The sequence below is a fragment of the Protopterus annectens genome, chromosome 8.part1 (assembly GCF_019279795.1).
Source record: "Protopterus annectens isolate FY-2018-M chromosome 8.part1, PAN1.0, whole genome shotgun sequence".
Taxonomy (NCBI): domain Eukaryota; kingdom Metazoa; phylum Chordata; order Ceratodontiformes; family Protopteridae; genus Protopterus; species Protopterus annectens.
The window spans coordinates 262,835,505-262,852,740 of NC_056742.1; the positions used below are offsets into that span (position 1 = coordinate 262,835,505).

The following is a 17,236-nucleotide window of genomic DNA, read 5'->3' on the forward strand; positions in this document are numbered from 1 at the left end:
TGCTTGCCATGACATCATGAAAGACCAATCCCAGGATGTCGACTTGCAACCACAATAAAACTGTCAAAACATCAAAAACACAAAAGAAAAAGAAAAACAACACAAAAAACAATCTACAATGAAAATACCACGTGCATCAAAAATGCTGGAACAGTAACAACTATTAAATACCCAACCATTTAAAAACATACTCACAGTTGGACCTTGACAAAATCAGAAGTTATATACTTATCATAACTTGGTATCTTGTCAATTTTCATTCTTCCTCACTGAAGGGTTACGAATCCAATCCTTGCATTCAATTCAGAAGTATTTTCCAGACTTTAAATCCTAATCTTGAGCCCCTCCCTCTTCCTATTACCTTTCATTCTACCCTGGGTCTCCTTCCTTTCTAAAGGGATTTGAACACATCCTTTTCAAGATTCTTCCATTTGTCATGTGTCAGTGAATACATAAATGACTACCCAAAATATAAAATCAAGGGAAACTACATACATTTTGATTGCCTGCATTTTCTGATCTAGCTCCATTTTAGTCATTTCCCATTGTTTTAACATGCTTTTTATTTTATTATGCATTACCTTTCAAGCTTCCATAGCAGAATCTTGTGCTTGTTTCATTACCCATATGCCCAAGTATCTCATTTTATAATGTATCCATAGGTGTGGGAACTACTAGACTATCTGAAAAGTAGGAGCATAGTTTATACTAATAAATTCAGATTTATCTTCATCAATCTTACACCTGTTACTACCTGGAAATGTTTCAGAATTTCAAATAAAGTAGGTATATCATTATCAAAATCTGTTGGAAAAATGACATCATCAGTGAACATGGCTAACTTACACTGGGGTCCCAGCTTATGACCAATCCTTTTATGGAATACAGTCTAATTTTAATGACTAGGGGCTCAAGAACTAGGGCAAACAAAATTGGAGAGAGCATCCCTATTTCGAGCCTCTATGTATTCTAATGTTTGCGGTTACCTTCCCATTAATCTTAATTGTTGTTTAGGAACCCCAATATACGTTTTCTAATAGTTGCAGTAATTCTGATGGGAATCTTGTCTGCCTTAGAACTGAGCATAAATAATCCCAGCACATTTGATCAAAACAACAGAAGCTTCCTGATCTTTCTACCTGAACGTGCATTAAATTGACCAATATAATACTATCAAATGCTTGTTTCCCTTTTGCAAACACACATTGATCTCCTTTAATAAATCTGGAATAATTTGCACTATTCTTTTAGGTAAAACAGCTACATATGTTTTACAATCATGGTTTAAAGCTTCTATGGGTCTATAGGACCCAAGATTAGTGGGATCTTTACCTTCCTTGTATATTACCGAGACTACTGTCTTTCCATGAGTTAGGGATTTTTCTAGTACTCAGAATTTCATTAAAACGTAAACACTACTTCTTAATTAAGTCAGATCCAACTTCCCTTGATGCTTCTAGTAGGAGCCCGTCCTAACATGGAGACTTCCCACAACCCTGATCTGACAACTGTGCACTTATGTCTTGTTCAGTAATGGGCCTCACTAAACTTTTACTCAATACTGGATCTAATTGTGGTATTTCGAGTTCACTAAAAGTTATTTTGCAATTAGTATCCGTTATCTATCTACTACTCAGTGTATAGGACAGTGCAGTACTTTTAGAACACTAATAATCATATTTGTTGAGGCTCAGAAACAATCTCAACTGAAGAAAGATTCCAAATGTTCATAAAAAGAAGTTATGTTCTTACCATAACGTTCCATGTGGAGTGTTCATCTCGCCTTTGTTCTTACACACGGGTTCGGAGCCGATCCTCGGCTCCGAGTCGGCCGCACAGCAAAGCTCTGCATCTTAGAGAAGCTCGAGACCAGGCTATATCCCACAATCCTCCCTGCCATTACTCAGATCTAGTTTGCAAGCAAACCAGACTAACAATAAACCTGAGGTGCTAAGGCTACATACTGCCACAAAAATTCAGAGACACTATCTCACTGACAAATTAACTAAAGGGTAACGAAATATACCCTATGAGGTAAGAGGTAATATACCCGGAAGAGGTAAAGACATGTGGACCAGACTCTAGTCCTACTCGTTCTTCCAAACACGTGAGGGAGGGAAGGGGGGGAATGTAAGAACAAAGGCGATGAACACTCCACATGGAATGTTATGGTAAGAACATAACTTCTTTATGTGAGAGTGTTCAATCTCGCCGTTTGTTCTTACACACGGTAGGCCCCTAGCTCCGTCACCCTGAGTGACTCATGGAAGAACGTTCCTGAGCATAGTGGAACCAAAAGATGTCCTGTCTTTGGAGGCTTTGTCAACCCTATAATGAGCGATGAAAGTATGTGGTTTAGACCATGTGGCTGCTGCACAAATCGTGTCCAAAGGCAGGCGAGCTGCATGAGTCAAGGAAGTGGAAACGGATCTAGTAGAATGGCCCTTAGGTTTGGTGGGCAAGGCCTGATTCGACTTAGAATACACAAAGGCTATACAATCAGTAAGCCATTTAGAAAGCGTACGTTTTGTAACTGCCATGCCCTTTTTATTGTCTGCAAATGCAACAAAAAGTTGATCTGTTTTTCTGTAATCCTTAGTCCTGTCCAAATAAAATCTTAGCTGTCTGTGGACATCTAACTTGTGCAGCATATATTCCAACTTGCTGGTATGGTTTTTGAAGAAAGTAGGGAGTTCAATGGACTGATTAATATTTATGACAGAACATACCTTAGGAAGGAAAGACGGGTTTGTTCGTAAGGAAACTCTATCTGGGTGGAAAATTAAGTAAGATGGTTTAATTGATAGTGCTTGCAGCTCTGACACTCTCAGAGCTGAAGTAACCGCTACAAGAAAAAGAGTCTTCCACGACAAAAACTTCAGGAGGCAAGAAGAGGCTGGTTCGAAGGGTGGCAACATTAGTTGTGACAATAACAAATTTAAATTCCATGCGAATAAAGGGTCTCTGACGGGTGGTCAAAGATGGAAGGAACCTTTTATAAAAGCCTTACAAAGCCTGTGGGACATAATAGAAGAACCGTCCTCACCAACATGGAAGTTGGATATGGCCGCCAACTGTACTCTTAGTGTGGAAGTAGAGGCTCCTTCATGGAAAAGGATGGATAGAAATTCTAGAACTTTATGTAAAGGAGCAACCAGGGGGTCCAAGTGTTGGCTAGATGCCCAGTACACAAAGCGTTTCCATTTACTCTTGTAGAGTTTTGTAGTGGAAGCCTTATGAGAGGCAACCAAAATGCGTTGAACTGCCGGAGAAAGTAGATCAGACCTGGCTAGGCGAGGAAGTGGAGCAGCCAAGCTGCTAGTTTGAGGGATAGAAGAGACGGGTGAGGAACTCCCGACGAATGTGTCAGTAGATCTGGTACGGGTCCAGGATCCACGGTTCCTCTGTTTGATGGGCTCGAAGAAAGGGGAACCATATCTGTCGAGGCCAGAATGGGGCTATGAGTATAATTGTCCTTTCCAGGTTCATGGCTTTCTGAAGAAATTTGGGAATCAAGGGGGTAGGTGGAAATGCATATAGGAGACCCGGGGGCCAATCGTGTATCAGTGCGTCCCTGGGGACATCCCCTGGAGGGGGTAGAAGGGCAAAATAGCTTCTGCATTTGGTATTCATTGGGGAGGCGAATAGATCGCAGCAAGGCTGGCCCCATTTGCGGAAAATTCTTTCCGCCACCTGTAGTTTGAGGGACCATTCGTGAGGTAACAGGATGGCTCTGCTCAACCTGTCCGCAATGACGTTGGATGACCCCGGGATGTGCGTTGCTATCAGAAAGCGACCCGTGGACTCTGCCCATTGCCAAATTCTCATAGCCTCTCTGCATAATGGGTAAGATCTGGTTCCCCCTTGTTTGTTTATGTACCAGACTACAGACATGTTGTCTGTCTGAACTGCTACTGTTCCTAGAGGTAGGAGGGTTTGAAAGTGTTGCAACGCCAAGAACACCGCCCTCATTTCCAGAACATTTATGTGCAGGTTGTACTCCATGTTGGACCATTCCCCTTGGACTGTTCTTCGCTGAAAAAGTCCCCCCCACCCTATCAGAGAAGCATCCGTGGTTATCGTGGCCATCGGATTCGGTAGAACAAATGGACGACCCATAGTGAGATCCTGACTGGACATCCACCATGAGAGGTCTCGCTTGCAAGAATCTGTTATCAGAATCTCGTGTGTTAGGGGTAACTGCTGGAACGACCAATGCGTGAACAGCAGCCATTGGAAGAGCCTCATGTGCAATCTCCCCATAGGAACTGCAATCAGGGACACTGCCACGAGTCCCAAAACCTTCAACACCAATTTGGCCGGGGCTTTCCTGCATTGCAGTAGAAGAAGAACCTGTTCCTTGAGGGATGAAGCCCTTACTTGAGGGAGCTTTACCAGTGTTAAGCGCTTATCTATGTCTGCTCCGATGAATGAAATATGCTGTGAGGGCAGTAAGGCAGATTTTTCGAAGTTTATGGAAATCCCTAGGTGGGAACAAAGGTTGACTGTATAGTCTCTGGCTTGTATGAGGCGACACTCGGTGGTGGCGGTGAGGAGCCAGTCGTCCAGATAGGGAAACACCCGGAATCCTAGACATCTCAAGTGAGACGCTACTACTGCCATGCATTTGGTGAATACCCTGGGGGCTGAGGTGAGCCCAAAGGGCAGGGCTCGAAACTGAAAATGACTGGCTCCCAGCCGGAAGTGCAGGTGATCTCTGGACGGTCTGGCCATCTTGATGTGGTAGTATGCGTCCTTGAGATCTATCAAGCACATCCAGTCGTCCTTCTGCAAAAATGGAAGGATCGATTGAAGCGTGACCATCCGGAACTTTTCCTTCTTCACGAAGGTATTGAGATTGCTGAGATCCAAAATGGGTCTCCAGTCCCCTGTCTTTTTTGGAACTAAAAAGAACCTTGAGTAAGTTCCGGATCCTTTTTGGTCCACCGGGACTGGCTGAATGACTCTTTTTTTGAGCAGCTTTGAAATTTCTATTGCTGCTGGGCCTCGCAGACGGGGTGGCACATCTGGAAACCTTCTTTGTTGGGGTGGAGTTGACATAAAGGGGATTTTGTATCCTCTGGTTACAATGCTTTTTACCCAGGAGTCTGAGGTGAGAGTTAGCCAGGCCTGTGAGTATAAAGCCAAGCGACCCCCGACTGCCTCCAGAGCAGGACAGTCAGGCCCCCATTCAGGAGTGCTGGAAAGGCTTACCAGGGATAGGATCCCTGTCGCCTTGGTTCGGTGGACCCCCTCTGCCGCCGGGGCGACGTCTTCCATGTCTGCCCCCCCTATGCCTCTGGGGGGGGGGTCACTCTGTGTGGCCTGGAAAGATCCCGGAGTTCTACGGAACCACATTTTTCCGCCTCGTTGCCCTTTGGGGTACGGTCTAGATGGAACGGAAAAACAGACTCCGACAGCAGACAGAGTCTTTCCTTCTTGCTCACACAGAGTTAATGTCTCTTTCACTTTGGGCCCAAAAAGAGTGGCACCATCAAAGGGGGCGTTGGCGAAGGAAGACTTGAAGGCTTCCGCAAATGAGCACAGCCGCATCCAGGATTGTCTTCGTAGAGCAATCGCTGAAGCTGCGGCTCTACTCAACCCTTCAGCCGCATATGAGATGAGCCTCATGGACGAGTTCACTACGGAGGTAAGGGTGTTAAGCTGTGCTGTTACCTTATCTGAAACAGCAGCATCTGTGTTACCCTGGAGGGCATCTCCCAGCTCCTTGATGAGATCCCTCTGTAGACGTGTAAAATGTGTCAAATAGTTTAGCGAACGCATGGAAAAAGTCGCTGAACTAAAAATGCGCTTCCCGTATCTGTCCATAGTCCTAGAATCCTTATTAGGAGGATGAACAGAAGAGGAAGGCTCCGACATCTCCTTTTTAGTGGCTGCAGCCACCACCATAGCGTCAACCGGGACTCCTCTGGTGAGATAAGTCTTGTCCTGGGGAGCGGTAATAAATTTGCTTGGTTTTCGAGGGACCGGTTCCACTGTGTCCGGTGTCTCCCAAGCCCTTATAGCAATCAAATCCATTAACTCATCAAAGGGCGGAGTAACCCAGGAGGTAGAAGGTTGAGCACCAAAAGCCTTCAGCAACACCGACTCGTCCTCAGTGGGGGCTAGGGACTGCCAATCACCCCTCTGTTTTAAAATCTCCAAGATGTCCGCAAATGAGACATCCTTGGAGGGGGATTTTGGGGACCCCTCTGACTCATCCAAGTCAGTGTCAGAAGTTAGAGATTCCTGTGGAGAATCTAAGTGCCTCCTCTTGCACAATCTTTTCCTCGGAACCTCATCGGAGGGGGATTCTGGTGAGGCCTCCGAGGAACAGGGGGCACCCTCTGGGGATGGCTGAGACAATGGTGCTCCACGCTTTGGATGTGTCGTGGGAACAGAAACAGAGAGCGGCTCCTTAGGGGAGGGAGAAGACGCGTCCGATGAAGTGGTTGTCTGTGTAGACAAAACCTTCCTCATAAGGTCAAAACCCCCTGAACCTCGGGTCGAGGACTCCCCCGGTTCCGAAGAACATGGAAGAATCCCAGACACGGGGCCCATGGGTCTCGACCCTGAGGACGGAACTGAGCCGATCTGCGCCGAGGCCCCGAGAGGGAGAGTCGGCACCGAAAGATCGGTACGACTCTCGGTCCCGGAACCAAGGAGAGATCGTCGACTCCGCGACTCACCTATAGGTTCTGATGGAGTTGAGGTCAATGGTGTCGACTGTGCAATGGACGGTTTCGGCACAGAGGGCTCCACAATCATCGGCTCATCCTCTTCCGGCTCCGAAGACTGGATGGGTCTCGAAGGAGGACCTGTTGGAGATAAGGGAAGGCCTTCTAGTTTCGACACCAATTGGGAGGAAACTGCAATCAATTTGGAAAGGGCCATGTTCTCCTAAGTTTCTGCACGACACGATCCACATCAGTATCGGATAATAGTCTGGAAGATCGGGTCGAAGGGGCAGAAGATGGCACCGACCGAAGAATGGAAGGTGGCGGTAGTTCCGACACCGGTTCCAAGACCTGGGGCTCAGTGAGAGATAAACGCTCGACGCTCGGCCCCGAAGTCTGTGGAACCAGCGAACGAACTTTAGAAGATGGACTCGAAGCTGATGACATGGTCTCCGACATCTTCGACCCCTTCGAGGACTTAGAAGCCTGGTCAGACTTGTCCAAGGCCTCCTGGAAAGCAGGCTTAAGAAGTCCCCTGTCTATAAGTTTCCTGTGTCTATCTGTCATGACCCTCCCACTGAAGGAATGGCAAATAGAGCAATCCTCTTGCAAGTGGAGAGGGCCAAGACAGTAGACGCAGGAAGTGTGGTTGTCAGTGATGGACATTTTCTGTCCACACTGACACCTTTTAAAACCAGACTTGGCTTTCTCAGACATAATAAGCAAGTTCACTGTAAAAAAGAGAGAATTTAACCCTAGCTATAATTAAGAGGGAAAAAAAATATAGCTATAGGTTATAGAAGGGTAGGCCCCAAAGGGAAACCTATAAAAAACTAACTACACTACACACACACACACACACTATAGTATCAGAAACTAAATTTTCAATAACTATAAGAACTATAGAACTATAAGAACTTTTAACAAAAAATAACTATCTTATCTGTCTAATAACAGTTTTCTCTGGTCCGAGCTCTCTGAATGATGTGACCCGTTGCAGCGGCAAACTAGAGCTGAGTAATGGCTGGGGGGATTGTAGGATATAGCCTGGTCTCGAGCTTCTCTAAGATGCAGAGCTTTGCTATGCGGCCGACTTGGAGCCGAGGATCGGCTCCGAACCCGTGTGTAAGAACAAACGGCGAGATTGAACACTCACATTGTGGCATTCAGATTTCTGTTGTGCAAGTATGGAGGTTACCAATTTCAAATATCTTGGAGTTTTAGCTAAACCCCTCAATTACATGGCCCACTGCGCTCTCTCTCTCTTTCTCCTGTAAGATGGTCATCCCATTCTTTTAGCAGATGTTGCAGTTTCTGATCCTGCTCTGTGATTATAGTTCTATAGGTTTGTTGTAGCTCCTTCATTCTATTCAATCATTATTTAACAAAGAACTGTTTTTCTTCCTGCTCTTTCCCCTCCTGTCTTCTAATAACTTGCTTGATTCTACTCTTAACTGAATCTTTATTAGATTACTTTGTGCAGAGTCTAATGCTTTACATGCATCCTCAATCTGCTTAAGCTTAAATTGTCTATATTAGGAAAAACATTTTACCTCTATTCTCCAGTGTCTCTTTAATTTGATACATTTAGGCTTGTCAAGTATACACTCAACTAGTGCATAGGTAGATAAGAGTTTTGGGTGGGTGACTACTTGCTTTATAAGATACTCGTGCTCTTAAGTTATAAAAATTCTATCTTGTTTAGGCCAGTTCCCATACTTTCCAAAGAAGAAAGTAAATCCCTACTGGTATAAGTTAATTTATATCTCTACACCCACAAGTGATACTAACTTGCAAAGCAAAAACAAAACAACACATCTTCCTTTCAAGAGTAAGGTGTTTTTTTCTAGGTCCTTCTGAAACCTAGTCTAGTCTCATTATTCAAATTATTCAGTTCCAGTATCCTCCTGTAATTAATATACCTTGGTGGAACACATCTGTCTCTTCAGTTACTTGTCTAATTTCATTTTCACTAAAAGTAGGTGGTAAATAGAAACATCCAATCATTATTCTTGCATCTCCCCAGTTACTATAAAGCAGGCTATACCTATCAAACATCACATTTCTGTTGTGTTAATTCCAATTTGCATTTCTTATTTATTATAATTCCCACTCCTCTTTTTCTACTTTCTATATATTGTAGCTATTTCACAGACTTGTCTTCACTAATCTGTCATTCTCATCCTGCTTTAAATGTTTCCTGTAATAGAATTATATCTAGTTGGGTTTCTTGGAGCTATTTCATTATTTTTTGCCTCTTCTTTTCATTTATTAAACCACTGACATTCCACGTTACTGTCCTAAGTGCCATATTGCACTTTATTGTATCTGTCACCTAATAAAACCTAACTTTCTGAAATTATCTTTGAGTAGACTTTTCCATGTCCCTAACCTCTGTATGAGAAGCTGCTGACAAAGTATTGAGTTTTACATCATACCCTCAATAAGCCGCTTTGTAAAAACACAGAAAGAAATCTAAATTAACAAACAACATAACAATAACTATAAACAAAACCCCTCTCTGCACCCCTATAAACAACCTTATTCATGCGAGCTGTCGCTCTGCTCTTATAGCTAGAGGCATAGTTATGCCTACATGTGCGCATTCCCTCCTCTGAACAGTTAATAACATACTATCCACATGGGATAGTCTATTTTAGTTTTCACTTAATAAAAGGGGAAAAAAAAGGGCAAGTCATCTTAAAATGGAGTTTTTGTCTGCATAATTTGTAGCAAGGCATAAACTTGCACTTTACTCTGATGCACAGTGAGAAGTCACTGTTAACGAAGACTCACTGCCAACAAATTAACAGTTCTTTTCCTTTTTTCCACTGTAAACTAAAAAGATGCTCCTTCAGTTGGTAGTTTTGTATTATACTTACTATATGCCTGTGGAATTTGCTTCTATTTTCAGAATACACTCTGATCTCTTACAATCAGAAATGAGTCCTTTGACAACTCCGCCCACTGAAATATTCTACCACAAAGTTGTGTGTCTCTTCCCTCTACCCTTATGGAATATTTGTCAGTCTAAGATTATCATGCCTCTTTCTAGCTTACATTTTTTGCAGTTTCTCCACTATTTCCACTTTTGTCACCTCCACAACATCTAATCTCATGCGAGTTTCCTCATCTTTACTTTTTAAAACGTCAAGCTCATCTGCATGATTAGATAATGTTGATTCAATGTCTTCCAGCTTTTTGTCAGTTTTTGTAATGTAATGCAGTAAGGAATCTCCAATCCTAATCAAATCCATGTGAAGCTTAGCTGTCTTCTCCCCTCAGATCAGAAATCTGCAGCTCTGCTGGTGTATGGGCCCATTGGCACTTTTCTTTGTCGATCGACCTACAAGAGCTGGTGTACTATGCTGTGATGCTTACAATTTCTTCTTGTTTTTACCATCTTTTTTTCTAGTCATTTATCTCTTCCCTCTGTGGCACTTCATTGACCTCAAAATTTAGGACCCGTAAGTTCTGTTTTAACAAATTCTTCCCTTATTTCAAGGAAGAGCACACACTCTTTTGTTGCTTAACTGCTCTTCACCATAACCACCCCAGGCCCCAATGATTTTGAATCAAAATCATTCAACTACCCTGATAGATCAGTACAAGTCTCCTTATACACAATAGCTTACAGACTGTTCTGAGGAGACTTCCATCTTGCTTTCCTAGCCATAAAAGGCCCAGGACAGGTAGCAGTACTTGAAGGAATAAATACAAATTTGCAGTATTTTATAAATAAGCAGCTGATAGATAGACCTGGTGTGCTAATGTTCCTGAGGTCAGAGCACGTCAGAATTAAATAAAGGACTGTAAAATAAAAAACAAAGAAAAAAGAAATGAGAAATGCAGGCTTACAGGGATTTTCATTAAGTCCTGCTTTATTTAATCTAATTATGAATGCAGCAGGGCAAAAATTAAGATACCCAAACAAAATTATAACAATTTTGGAAATTTACTTCAGGAATACAGGTAGAAGAGCAGAAAAGATATTGCAGGAAATGAAAAACTACAGAAACCAAGTGGAAAGTGGACACAATTTCTTTTAGATTGGAGGTACATTTCATAAATAAGTACTTGTAGAAAAATAGCTTATTTTGCAGTGGTATACATTATACCAAAAGTTATAGAAACTGATTTAAGAGGAATTTTTTCTTGACAGTGCAGAGCTGGTAGGCTAAACTGATAAATTCCATTAAGAGGGGAATTTTGTACATGTATGACAAAAGTGGAGTTTATCTATGGTATATTTGATGAAACATGGGGCATCAATACATCTGTGGAAAATAATTTTAACAATGAAAAGGCTACACACACACACACACACACACACACACACACACACACACACACACACACACACACATTTATAGAAGAAACACTAAAGATCCCTGGTAGAAATTATATAAAGAAAAATGTAGGAAACTGTGAGCAATGTTCTTTGATATACAAGTATATTAAGAAATAGTGCTATGGCAAGAGAAAGTGACAGAAAAACCATAATACAGAAATGATACAAAACAATTATAGATACACATTATAAAGTGAATAAGGTAAAATTATTGGAAAAGGTGGAGATTATGTACAGCATGCTAGAATGAGGAGACAATTAACATCGAGAGATACTTCCTACATACTTTTATCAAAAGATCCCAGGAAAAGAAGACATGAGGCATAAAGAAATGAAAAAAAAAAATTCTTGGGGGCACAGTGTGGAAGAAAAAAAATACACACACGCACACACACACACACACACACACATATATATATATATATATATATATATATATATATATATATATATATATGGGTCTACTTCATTTCACCTAACTTTCAATTCACTGACTCCCATTTGACTGAGACCAAAATGACTGAAATTTAATTTCACTGACACTTCATTTCACTGACACTTCATTTGACTGACAAGTATTATTAGCAAGAAAATGGAATATGCCCCCTTCCCCACTGTAGTGCGACCCCGGAGTTAGAATATATAGTTGGGGGGGTGTGGGGGGGGGCGAAGCCCCCCACTTACTTTTCTTTTACTAAGCAATATTATATCAAAACTTAACAATATCATATGAAATGAAGATGGGGGGCTGTGCCCCCCACACCCCCCCAACTATATATTCTAACTCCAGGGTCGCACTACAGTGGGGAAGGGGGCATATTCCATTTTCTTGCTAATAATACTTGTCAGTCAAATGAACTGTCAGTGAAATAAAGTGTCAGTCAAATGAAATTTCAGTGAAATGGGGTCAGTGAAATGAAAGTCAGTGAATTGGAAGTTAGGTGAAATGAAGTAGACCCATATATATATATATATATATATATATATATATATATATATATATATATATATACACACACACATACACGGTTTACTATCACATGTTCGTTAGTCTTTTAGACGAACGAACTGTGTGTGAAAATCAGATATCGGAACCATTAGGGCGATCACCGGAATGTCGAAACTGACAAGCGCGAATGGCCACTGCTGTCAGCTCCAACACTGCAGTGAAAATTGCACTATAGTGGGGATGGGGAAATGTACCCTTACCCTAACTGTAGTGCGATTTCGGAGTTTGTGTATATATATATATATATATATATATATATATATATATATACATATATACATATACATATATATATATATATATATATATATGTAGGTGGGTTGGGGGGGTGCAGTTGTAGTAGGTTGGGGGGGGTGTGAGCATTTCAGTGTAGTCGACATTTTCGAAATTCGACTGCACTGAAATGCTCGGTTCGACATTTACACTGTTTGGTGTACAGATTTCCGAACATTTGGTTCGCACTTCTGTACATTCGAACGATGTCATGTTGAACATGTAATAGTAAACCTACACATACACACGGGAGTAGGTCACTAATGAACATACAGTATCTAGACACTCTAAAGAATAAAGCCCAGAGATGGACTGTACTCAGAATGACACATTTTGTGCATGTTCCAAGAATTATCTTGGAGGAGAGCAAACCAAAAGCAAGTGTTTTTTGCAGGGGGTCCCCCACCCTAACGCCGAGATTTCACAATCCCCAAGGAAAGGTATTGTTCCCCTACCTGGAGAATGTCAATCTCGCACACATGTATCTATGGTGTGTCAGAACACTGTACGTTCATTACAGTGCCTGAACAGCCATATATATTAGAAATATTGGCCTAAATACACTGTTCATGCACTCTAGCCTAGAATGGAAGAGAAATCAGTAGAGAAAGAAAATAGAAAAAGGGACTATACAGAGAGTAGCTGTTCAGAGCTATGTTATAATAAAGTATGCAATACAAACTGATTTGCTCTGCATTTACTATAAAAAAAGTAATTCTCTTACATTATTCAAAATGTCATCTCGATAAATGGATGGGTAACTGCAAATTCACCCCTGGTTTAGTACCAGTGTCCGTCATGGACAGGGGAAACAGGTACATTTTCTGCTAGTCTCCTGTTTATTCATACTTAAAATATATGAGCTAAAAACATCATGGGGATATATGGCTAGGCTTCTAAAGATCCTACAGGATCAACAGCCTAGTAGGTACCTATGAATCTAAATAAGAAAAAGGTAAAGTAGTAACACAATGATTATGTAATAAAAAGGGAAAGAGAAATGGAATAATAAAATGCTTTCTGTTTATTACATTCTTCTTGGTGAAGGAAACTTGTGCATGGATTTATGATTTAAATTGAAAAGAATGAAGAATTGTTTTTTTTTTTTTTTTTTTTTGTAAAATGTAACTCTGACACCCCCACAACGTCAATATGAGTTTTAAGATTATAATGAGATGGGTTGAAATACAAAAGTTAAGTTATTAGAGTTTTATCAAAGGAAACTCCATATTCATGTATAAATACGAAGGGTAGGTTGATATGCTCTGCACTTCCTTGCTGTGAATTTTAATAAAAGCTCTCTCAATTTTTTTTCCAGTAAGTATTGTGGGCTCTTTAAAATCACCTAAACTTCCAACTCCATTGGCAAAAAGGAATAAGGCACTAATTATGACCCAAATGACATAAGGTGCACGTCAGGTGCCTGATGGAGCTTGCAAGGGGATAACACGAATGAAAAGGAGATGCATGCTCACCTCTTCTCAGGGGAAGGAAAGGATAGGGAACATGTGCCTGGACATGCTGTCCATGGTATAATCTCTGCAGAACACCAAGGGTCACACAGTGGGATTTGTCCACAAGTGGGAGGGGTGACAATTACATCACATCTGGAGGTGGGGATGTACATCATAAATCCACTGCATGCCACTCCCTTGGATGCTAATAGGCATTCAAAGGGGAATGGAAAAGTATACAAGTAAGATCCCCATAAATCTAATATTTGATAAGTGTGGATGACACCTTCAACTATTGGTTTGCATAAACTTTGCCCCAGGTAGAAAATCGACATTAGGCTGCCACCCCAGGGAATGAATGGATCCACAGTGAATCAGCAGGAGGGATGGACTTGATGATCAGCAAAAGACCAAAAAAACCTAAGCTATTAAGTTATGAAAAACTCGGGCAGACAAGACTTAAATTTAACATTTCATCCAAATAAAGTTACCTCAGGACTGTAGCATTCCCAAGTGCATCATCAATACTGAAACACAAAGTTAGAATTCTGATCTTCTTGGTGGCAAAAACAAGTGTACTCCCTAATGAGTCATATTGTTTTGAACTCAAACCGGTCATGTGCAGATGAAAACTCTCTTGTTATCTCCATCATCACCATTCAAAAGATGACAGGTAAATTATTATTTCTATTTCTGTTAATTTTGACAAAAGAAATTTCAAATGATCTTTCTGCCATATGGGGAGAACAAGTAAACAGAATCTGAGATTCCAAAATGATATTTTTAGTTGCAAGCTGTAGTAAGCTGCTTATTGAGTATAGCAGTCATGCCTCCTCGGTGTTTACAGGCAAACTTAGATGCGTTATGTTTCCTAGGCATCAAGCACAAGAACTTTCTAAAGATACATATTAAAAAGAGACAGGGGCATCACGCTGTGCACCACTAGGGGGCTGTATTCTCCCCTAACAGAGAAGGTTTGAGCCCTATGAAATGCAGTGAGAAGGCTCTATGAAAGGAAATCCCAGATGTTACTCATAACAGATGACCCTTTAAAGGAAGATTTGGTAATATAAATTCATTTGGTTTCTGACGCTATTTTCATTTCATTCATGCACTCCTTAAGCATTTTATACTTGCATGCACATTAGTGAGGTTGTCCTAAATGTCATCAATTAGCAGCTGAGCTTATAAGCTCTCAATCACCTTGTCAACCAATCCAGATTGTTATACAATAGAGTCTCGATTATCTGAAACGTCAATTATCCGAATGCAGCTTTCCAAAGTTTTCAAGTAGGAAAAAAATCATAAATTCTGAATAACGTAAATGTTATACGTATTCACTTGCGAGTGTTTTTTGAGCTTGTACTACACTAATATACTGTACTGTTTTGTAGTTACAGTAAATTTGTTTTATTTTTCTTGTTTAATGTTCGTCAAAAACATTTTTAGAAGTTTTTTTTTAATCCGATACAGTTATATGTTTGATTATCCAAACAGTATGATTATCCTAACTACCTTAGGTTCCAATTAGTTGGGATAACTGACTCTCTACTGTATGTACATTTTTACTTAGGTGATCCTTCACCATTAAAGTGGGTATGGCAAAACAGGTGGTAAGCCTATCAAACAATAATTATACTTAAGTCTGTCATTTATAAAAGTTACATTAATAAACAATCTCATACCAGCTCCACGTTCACAAAATCGAAGAAGGTGCTGCAGTGTATGACCCAAGATGCTCCTTCTCTTCGTGTCTGAAACAAGACAGATGCAGGAAGCTGTACAAGGATCCTGTAAAAGAAAACTACTAAAATTAAAGAAAAATTCAGGTTGTGAATACAATACATGATGAGCAAAAACATACAAAACAATGCACATACATGTTTATCCTGAACTAGGACCCCATATATGGTGTGTGATAAAAACACGTATCTGGTACACAGTGTAAATAATAAAATACATCACCACAATTGTACATCTGTATGTTTAAGATGTTAACAAAGTTAATATAGTTCTCTTAAACCAGCTGTATTTATCTTGCTTGCAAAAAAATAAAAGACATTATATACTGCACACACAAAAATAAAGACACCCAAAAACACTAAAATAACTCTCTGAATCCAACCCAAATATGCACTTAATTTAACTTAAAAATGCTAAAGCAAGAAAATACAATGAAACATACAGCAGGATTCAGAAACAGGCCAAGTTGTGTGAGCACGAAGGCTGCAGCAAAAACAGCCTTTTAGCTTCATTTCTGAAACCAGTGATTCAGAGGCACATTGGCTGTAATGAGGAAAGATCTCATTATCAATTAAAGTGCATGTCTCTGAATCATGCGGTAATTACCACAAGCTCTAGCAAGATTTTTTCTGCTGCTCTTGTCGCAGTCACAGCTGTCAGCTGAATCATCCCCCCAACGCACATCCAAACACTTGCACACACATGGCCACATCGCCATACATCTCATATGTCCCTGAGTGGACAGAATGCCTGTGAAGTTGTCATTGACCTTCGTAAATCATAAATGATTAGTCAGTTAGTGTCAGAGTTTCATTCTTCTTATTGCTCAGCAGAGGCATCAAGGATCAATGACCTTTTGCTCTATTAGCTTTTCAAGTGAATTTTTTTTTTTTTTTTTTTAGACAGACTTACTCCAACATATTTTTCATGCTGCAAAACCTGGCCATATTTCAAAGTCCCTGGTATTCCCCTCCCAGCACAACTGCAAAATGTGACTTTAGAGATATGGCTACCATCCCTCAAGTTGACACTTACTGCACACTGAATACACACCCTCACACAACTGTACCCAAGGACAAACACACCCATTCCACACATATACATTTACCTTACCCATCCCCTAACTACCCCCCCCCCCCCACTGCAACTACCCAGGTAGATACACATACACACACACCTGTGGACACTCGTACCTCTTGATACACACACATAGTCAACATGTCCGGTAAATTTCCGGGCACTTCCCTCTAACACAGCAGCACACACTGAAAGTAATGGGCGAGTGAAAGCTTTTGGCTGAATGTAACGTGGCTGACAGGATTTACACAGCCCAGAGGTTCTATGAATTGCACACCTGGGTAAATCACTTATTATCGTAGTCATTTCTGGAAAACAGCATCTGGCTAATCATCATATGCTTATCCCCCCTGGAATCCCTCACTAGCATCTGCAGTAGACCACTGAGGCAGCCCACTGCAGTGCTGCAAACCTCTTACATGTAAGCATGGCGGTAGGGCTGTCTATGGATCAGAAATGGCTACTGCCAGCTGTAAAAAGGACTTATCACTGATAGCAATGTTTTTTAATTGTAGCCATGGAATGTATGTCGCATTCACTAGAATGTAAAGCAATCTTTGCATGCTGTAGTCACAAAAACAACATCCACACCCCAAAAAAAGAAAAACATATACACACACACTTAACCCCCAAGTGCAAAACTTCCCACCTA

The 17,236-nt window shown here is 41.0% G+C and overlaps 1 protein-coding gene across 2 annotated transcripts in view; it reads right to left on the minus strand.

Moving 5' to 3' along the window:
- FANCA (FA complementation group A) overlaps window positions 1–17,236 on the minus strand; it is a 2,214,801-nt gene that overhangs the window by 616,153 nt on the left and 1,581,412 nt on the right. For both annotated transcript variants that reach the window (XM_044081851.1, XM_044081852.1), the window contains exon 34: window positions 15,450–15,555. In XM_044081851.1, the coding sequence (XP_043937786.1) occupies window positions 15,450–15,555 (106 nt within the window). The remainder of the gene's footprint in view (window positions 1–15,449; window positions 15,556–17,236) is intronic.